Source organism: Salvia splendens, chromosome 11 (assembly GCF_004379255.2).
Source record: "Salvia splendens isolate huo1 chromosome 11, SspV2, whole genome shotgun sequence".
Classification (NCBI taxonomy): Eukaryota; Viridiplantae; Streptophyta; class Magnoliopsida; order Lamiales; family Lamiaceae; genus Salvia; species Salvia splendens.
Genome location: NC_056042.1, coordinates 9,553,392 through 9,562,214, shown reverse-complemented (window position 1 = coordinate 9,562,214; position 8,823 = coordinate 9,553,392). Strand labels below are relative to the sequence as shown.

General features: G+C 35.4%; 1 protein-coding gene across 1 annotated transcript; it reads left to right on the top strand.

Moving 5' to 3' along the window:
* Window positions 1-552: 552 nt before the first annotated feature.
* On the top strand, window positions 553-2,206 carry LOC121755144. The gene is made up of 2 exons (XM_042150422.1): window positions 553-950; window positions 1,273-2,206. Exons 1-2 carry the CDS (start codon window positions 635-637, stop codon window positions 1,323-1,325), a joined length of 369 nt encoding a protein of 122 aa, XP_042006356.1. The 5' UTR covers window positions 553-634; the 3' UTR covers window positions 1,326-2,206.
* The last annotated feature ends 6,617 nt before the right edge of the window (window positions 2,207-8,823 follow it).

Here is an 8,823-nt window from a genome sequence, read left to right as displayed (position 1 = left end):
TCGCCTTTTGGTGCCTTAATTTATGAAGCCTCTTTGATTTGCGTAAGACTACTATTCACACAACAATAAAAAAGAATTCCAAGTTTTGATCTCTAAATTGTTTTAGTAGAACGAATATGTTGGATTAGACACGACAATTTTAAAAATCTCTTACTATTATAGTTAGACAGTTTATTCTATACATATTTTAAGGTTTCCTTATAAACCAAACCAACATTGTTTATTGCGCCATCAAATAAATACCATGTGATATCGTATTACATTCCGTCCCACCAATTGCAATATACTACAAAATTAAATGTACAATTGGGGAAAAAAAATCTCCAAGGGGTTTAAAAGCAGTTTAAGGCGTTTAATACCGAAATAAGACTTTATTAACAGAATATTCAATGCAAGGAAAACTGATACACGCGAAGAATCAAATTCTGTATTAATTACCAATTAATCTCAATAAGAAAATTTGAAACCCAAACATGCACTCGCCTACAAAAATAGGCATATGTGATCAAATAAATAAATATAGTACTGTTTATAATAATATCTCTAATTTGCTTTGCCATTTGGAGACCTGTCCACTGCCCTTTCTCCGGCCCGGGACTATATTAATCCCTCCATTTCATGCGATTTCTCATCCATGGATTGTGACCGGATGCAGGAGCCCTTCCAGGAGGAAGAAGACGATGTTTTCTACTGCGAACTTCGCAGGCAAGTCTTGCAATTGACGGCTGAAGATGATGATGGTGATGTTTGTGAGGCGAAGGCCATGAAGGTCCGTAAACAAGGCCCGTATGTTGGAGCTCTGCAGCCCGTTTGCTATCAGGGATGGCCCGGGATTAAGGAGGGCTGCGGTTCTGCTGCGCCTGCATGGATCGTCAACTTGTGGCGAAGTGGGAACGGGACCGGTGTTTTCATACCTCAAGGAGTTCAGTCTAGAAGAACAAACAGATCAAGTATGTCTCTCTCTCTCTGTATGCTTCTATCACCAACTGATCTGTTAAAGAAAAAAATGAAACCATTACATAAGTGATAAGTCTAATGAGTTGCTCCTTCTATTACCAATTGATCTGTCTAACAGATCAATTGGTGATAGAATGAACAGATCAATTGGTGATAAAATGAGCGAGTCATTAGACTTATCACTTATGTAGTGGTTTCAGTTTTTTCTTTACACTGATGTGAAATATAGTTATAGTTATTTTTGTTTCATTTGCCACGCTGTCTGTGTTTTTGGCTTTCTCTTGCCTCATTTGTTGTTGTGATTTGATTTTGCAGGAAGGAAGAATGGAAGAGGAAAGGGACACAAGCGAGTAGAGAGAATGAATTGAGTGGCAGAATCTTTTTCTACTATAGCATAGTATATGTATAGATAAAATGGATTTAATCTGTTTTTTCATAGTGAAACATATATATGTGAGTGCAATAATACGAAATTCATGGATAAAGTTAAATTTTGCAATGCAATCAGAGTTAGATGAGTATGTCTACATTACCTGATTAAGGAAACTCTGAATGCCAATGGTGTGAATATTCGACATTGCAGTAGCCATGTGGTTGGCGTAGTCGACCAAGTCCCCAGAAGAGCGACGAGCAAGAGAGGACGAGGAGAGCGTGAGCGTGAGCGACTGCTGCAGAGGTTCCATCCCTTGAGAGAGCGCATCCTCTGAACTGCTGCTCACTCAGGCTGAGAGGCTGCATCTGTTTCTCAACCACCTGATACCAATTTAAAAATCGGTTACTAATCAGGTTCACACATTTGTTATGAAGCCACACCTTGAGCAAGTCTGAGTCCGCCCAGCCACATCAGCAACCTCTCCGCGGGAGTTGTCCAAGCGCCAGAGAGGATATCAAACATGCCTCTTGATCCCGTGAAGGTCACCGTAGTGAGAGATGCAGAGAGGTGTCGTCACCTTCACCGGAGATCAAGGATGATCTCAGCTCATCCATCAGCCTCTCGTGTTCGCCTAGCCAGCGCGCGTCATCATCGCGCCCTGCAAATCGTCCACTCATGACTCCAAACTAGCACATCAAAACATCAAACTTGTAGTAATCTTCACTCCCCTATGGAATGCCTCTGCTTGCCAGCCTGCATTTTCATTTTTCACAATCAAATTCTTTTAATTTTTTACATTTCTAAATAAAACAAGAGAGACATACCTGGTGACGTGCTTTTTCGAGGGCCTGATCCAGTTGTAAGAGCCTTCTCTGGCTCATCTCTAGCTCTTCAACATATGCCTGTCCAAAACCAATTACATCGTCACCATTTTTTAAATCGACTTTATGTATATAAAAAAAACTGGACTATAATTTGGTTTTTAATTCAATTCTTTATTTTCACACAAAATTTAAAATAATCTTTCACTTTTTGTTTAATTTTACATTACTACAAATATCTTTACCAACCGTTCAAATGTAAAATTCAAAGGCACTATTGGAAAGCTTTTAGCCACACGTTTAGGTGCAGTTCGGTTGTCATGGTTTATTATACACGATTATCCATCAAGACTATACATTTAGATATCATAAGACTATACATTTAGATATCATAAGGCACTATGATTATTTTATTTTATGAACTAAACATAATCTCATTCAAACATGAGATATAATCTAGTAAATCGTACCTCTTATAGTATTGCATAGTACTAAGATTCTAAGTTCTATGAAGGAACGAAAATTTCAAACTATTGGCTACTTTATGTAACCAAAAGTACTACCCCCTCCGTCTCATCGAAGATGACCCGCTTTCCATTTTAGTTTATCCCAACCAAGACGACTTATTACTAAAAATGGAAACACTTTTTATATCTACTTTATTCTCTCTCTTAGAGCATCCGCAATGGTTGGGAGATCGTCCGGACGTTCGCACATTATCGTCCTCGTCCGCGATGGTCCGTCCATTGCAGGACCGCGGACAATCTCACGAACAAGTGGGACAACCGAAAGTTCGGTCACCCGACGAGTCGTCCGACACATCGACCGCCCATTGCAGGACCGCGGGCGAGGACGAAAAAAAAAAAAATTATAAAAATCAATTTTTAATTATTAAAAATCAATTTTTAATTATTAAAAATCATTTTTTAATTAAAATAAAAAAAACTATAATTTCACAATGATCCATACTAAAAGACGGATCCGTGAATTAGTAAAAGATTTTTGTAGAATATAATACTTCACAGTAGATAAGCAAGTTTTGCATTACTTGTGTAAGCCTTTTATGGATAGGTTTTCAACTTCAACTTTCATTGTGACTTCGATGTGGATAAATAGTAGTTTTATAGATAGGTTTTTAACTTCAAGTTTCTTTGTGATTTCGATGTGGGACAATTAGTTTTACAAATAAAAAAGAATTTTTGTTGCTTTATGTAAAACTTTGTTTGATTTGAATACAACCTCTATGATTATTACAAACTACGTTTAGCCTAGCGGTAAGTGTGTCTTGAAAAATCATAGAGGTTGTGGGTTCAAGCCCCAATCTCCACATTTTGTTTTTAATTTTGACTTTTATTATACTTTTCTCATTTTATTCATTTTTTTTGTTATACTTTTTTTCCTATAAAACATGTTTATTTTTTATGATAATGTAAATTTAGTGGTTGATGAGTGCTATATCTTGGATCATGAATTATGTATAGTGAATTTGAGCAAGAAGTTTGAATTAGATGACTAGTTTAGGTTTCTTAAAATTTAGTAATGTAGTTTTTTTTAATTAAGTATTGTTAGGTGTTTGTTTAAATTTGTTGTGTTTAATATAATATATTTTGGTATTTTAGTAATTGAAAATAATAAAAATAATAATAACATTAAAAATTATATGCAAAAATGGGTTTTAATTGATAGGTCGGACACTAGGGCGGAACCACTGCAGAAGAATAGGTCGGACTAAGAAATGCTGATGTGGCGATCACTAAGGCGGAAACTAGGGCGGATAATCATCCCCCTATTGTGGATACTCTTACTTTATACTTTCTTCACTTAACATACAAAATAAAGTTACATAAAATCTCGTGCCTCCCAAGAAATCTTACTTGGGACGAATGATGTATCTCCTTGGGACAGATGAAGTACTACTAATGTGTTATAGGAGTACTAGAACACTATCATTGAGATTTATTCTATAATAACAATCAAATTTGACATTACAGTTCAGAGAATCAAGTTATGGGCCACATAATTTGGACTTATGTCGAATTCTAGAAGGATTGAAAATTCCCACCAACAATAATCTTGATGGTAGATTTTATGATTTTAATACAAAATCAGTAAAATATAAAAAAATAGAGAGAAAAAATGATTTAAGTACTATTATTGAAAAATGAGATCCATCTCATTAGAAAAAAACTTATCATATATAGATAGAGATTAATTGAAGTAGATAGCCCAAAAAGAAAACATGAATATATTTCATGGAAGGGTGTAGTATATATTTCATGACCAAAATACTAGTGGGTAATTTACAAGCGACCAATCTTTCAAAATTCATGAATCCACTACAAAAAAAAACGTTGATTTGATGCTTGCAAAAACATCATTTTGCAAGCACTTTGCGAGTAGAAATGGTGCTAGCCTTTTCGCTTGTCGCAAAATTTGCGAGAACAATAGCAAGCACATTCTGAAAAATTGCAAGCACATTGACTAGTGCTCGCAAAATGGCTTGCAAAATCTGGTGGCCATTGCAAGAATTTTTTGCTCGCAATACTTCCTCAATGTTGTCGCAAATTCAACTTCGGCGAGCATTCTTGTGCTCGCAAAAATAATTCAATTTTCTGACTTCATTTTGCAAGCACCACTTTGCTCGTTGTTCAGCTTTTATTCGAAAATACTTTCTATTAAATATTTGTAATTTTTTTTAAAATTAATATTTGGATTTATTTTTTCAAATCATAGTATGAACTAACTCAATTGAATGACAAAAATTCAAATTTTACATAGATACAAAATATTGTTTCACACTTCAATTCAATTAAATCACAAATTAAGTTCAAATACTACTAGTTTCCACAATTTAGTTCAAATACTACTAGCCACTTCTTCTAGACTCTTGAACTTGCTTGAACTGGCTGACTGAGGACTTTTACTAGCTCCCGCATGTCTTCGATCTCTTGATGCAAAGGCTGTACTCGTCGCTCGAGAAGCTCATCAACCTGCTCAAAAGTAGAACCATACTGCATCGGCAATGGAGCCTGGGGAGGGGCTGGAGGGATGCTGGAAGCAGCAGCTGGGATGGTAGTCAGTGGCAATGCCGGAGCGACTGCAGAAGCCAGGGCTACACTAATTGAAGATTCTGGAAGTGACTTCGGTTGAATGTGCTTTAACCGGTTGTTTCTGTAGTTCTTCCAGAAGTAAAACTGCTGTCTGTGCGCCAACTCCTACAACCAAACACCGAATCATGGTTAGAGTCGAAAAGGCAATCGGATGCGAACAGCTTCCTCTTTTGTTGTGTAGCTTAAATACGAAAAAAAAATGCAGAAATTCAAGAGTCCACAATGCAAAACCTTGTTTACAGGATGTGCCATTGCATTTCTGAAGTTGGCATTCTGCAGAAGCTCAAGGAAGAAGAGGCAATGGGGATACCTGACACAAGAACAATTAAAAGTATCTAAACTATATTAGTGGGTCTAATATGTACTAATTAGAATAAATTAAAGTATGAGATAGTAGATAATATTTAGGGAGTGTTTCTTGATGCTTATGAACAGAAAAATGATTATTGCGCATAAAAGTGGACCGAACATAGGATGAGTGGTGCTTGAACTTGGAAAACAACTCACATAATAAACTTTAAATACTCGGGCCTTTCCCAATATTGAAGATATTTCAGGTATCCGATAAATGCCTCATCTTCAAAGTACCTGTTTTGATCATATTTCTCTACGTTAGCATGTTTCTGCACAAATAATAAAAGAAAAAGAGTGTTAGAACAATATATCAAATAAATATAAAAAAGAAAAGAAGTGTGTTATAATGACAGTCAAGGTAAATTCTAAAGACTATCCAATCAATGATGATAAAAAAATGCATATTACCTTGAATTCCAGCCAATAAACTCCAATGTGGTGTTGCTTAAGACTTTTTTGAAAGAAGGCGTCCGGGAGAACAATCTTATGAAAAACATCAAGACAAATATTAGCTACATCTTTGGTAGGGTAGAGCCTGCACATCAATCAATGTATAGTTAGTAAATTATAAAAATTCGGTTAACAAAATCATCCACTTACATTCCATCCTCCCTAAGATGTATGATTTTTCTTCCGTATCGATCAGGGAGATCAGGTTGATCAGGTGCTATTGGTGAATGTACTCCAACTGTTTCTTCATCCCCTCTTCTTCCCCTTCTTCTTCCGGTGACCGGTGGTAAAGCAATAGTCCGGCGGTAGAGCAAGGGCGACCGGTGGCAGGACACCGGCGGCACGGAACGAGAATTTGGAAATTTGAGAAATGTGAAGAGAGAATTTGGAAATTGGAGAAATGGGAAAAAGAATTTGAGGCAAAATAATTAGGGTTTGAAATGCAGACTTAGGATGTCAGCCCAAATAATTGGTGGGGGATTTAAAATATTTGCGAACTCACAGGTGCTTGCAAATTATCGCGCAAATTTTACAAAAAAAGAAAGCATAAGTTTGCAAGCACTATTTGCTTGCTATATTGCGATCACAAGAATAATTACTCGCAAATGTACTTGAAAATATTTTGCAACCAATATTTTGCATTTTACTCGCAATTTTGCTTGTAATTATTCCAGAATTTGTAATCACTACATGTGCTTGCAAATTGGTGTTTGAAAATAGACATTTTTTTTGTAGTGATCATTCAAAGAGTTTACTATTTATACATAAAAAAGTTTGTTTCATCCTTCTCAAGTTACTTGAATTTCATTGCAATTTGGATTATCCTAAGTTACTTGAGTTATTTCCATAAGAGAATTCACACTGGAGACATGGAAAGGGGGCTGTGATGCTGCGGGCTCGTGATGAGTGTCCGCCTCCACTGTGCTAAACCCTGAGAAGAAGAAGAAGAAGAAGAAGAAGAAGAAGAAGAAGAAGAAGAAGAAGAAGAAGTGGTGGTTTCATTTCAATTAATTATGCATTTTTGCAATTAATTCTTTAAATTCTTAATTAATGGTTTCCTTAATTAAGGTATTTTAACGTTAATTAATATCGAAATTGTACTATTTCGGCTTTATTTAACAAAATCAATGACCATGTAAAACCTAAACTACTCTCGAGAAAATCATTAGTAGATAAAAACTAGTAAGATGAACAAAAGAATAGGAGGGGAAAAAGAAGAAGATAAAACCCTGATTTTTATACCTCATTGTGATTTGAAGTGCGTTTGTGTTGGATGGGATCTGCTACAATGGGATCATCCCACTTCTCAAACTGCCCTAAACTATGACAAACCAAATATCCTTTCATCAGCAAACAAATTTCATAGATGAATTAGTCTTTTCAAAAGATTCAGAATACTGTTAACCAACGTGTTAACTAATCAATTACGATAAATTGGATCGGATTTTTACCCCATATTGTAGGGTGGATCTCGAAAGATATGAAAGATCTCCCTCCAAGCCGTACATACGACTTTCATCGAATACGGCTTTCCGCAGAATTCCATGTAAAAAAAAAAAAACTTACTCCATCGAATTGCAAGCTACCAGAAGCATTGCTGGCTTTGATTCCATTGTGCATCGAGAATACTGCAACATAGTAACATATTTATTGAATCCAAAAATCAACAAAAGTGTACAATTTCTGATATTTATATCTGAGAAAGAGAGAGACAAAGGTGGAATGAGTGTACAACTAGTTATGTCAGCGGAATCTACGTGTTGGATTCCAATTCCAGGCGAGACCTCAGTAAAATCATTTCCATTCCAATCAAACTCATGACTTCTGCATTCACATTTACTCTACTCAAAACATGCTATAAAATAATCAATTAAGTGATTTTTAGTTATTATATCACCTTGTAAGGTAAAAGGGATCAGAGTTGAAGTTAAGCATCATCTCTCCCGTCTTCAGTGTGTGTGTCTCTGCAGCTGCTATTGAACTACCCTAACTCCATGTACAGAAGAAACAATAAATTATTAGATTTAGACAGCCAAGGGAGTATAAATGAGTAGGGAAATTTCGACAGCATTAAATCCTTTCCTTTTTTAAACAAGATAACGAAATTATGATGCGATTTTGATCCTGCAATAACACAACAACCCCATTATTGCGTCATCATGATCCACTCTCATCAAGATCATTGGCCCCACACCACATTTCACATCTCTCAATGTTTATCGTGACTTTTATCATACTCCCTCGTACTTTGACATTTCATTTCTATACGCGATTTAAGAAAAACTGTATTAAAAGTGAGTTAAAGTAAGAAAAAATAAAGTAGAAATAAAAAGAGTATAGAGCTTGAAGAGAGAATACAATAAGAAAAAATAAAGTAACTGAGAAGAAATGTGTTGAGTTTTATCAAAAAGGGAAATGACTCCACTGCTATGAAACGTATTAAAATAGGAAAATGATTTCACTACTATGGAAAGGAAGCATTTCGTAAAACAATGATTTCATATTTTGAAAATAAAGGCCGTTATCAATTTGTTACATGGAGAGACAAAACCATAGTAGTAATACTAAAATATACACCTTCCGTTCACCATTACAAGGCCACATTTGACTGAATATGAATTTTAATAAATGTAATGTAAATGTTAGTGGAAAGTGAGTTCTAATTTTATATATTAATTTTGTAATAATGTGAATTGAGATAAAATTAGTGAAATACGAGGTTGATTAAAAAAAGGTAAAGAGTAAATAGGATTTGTCC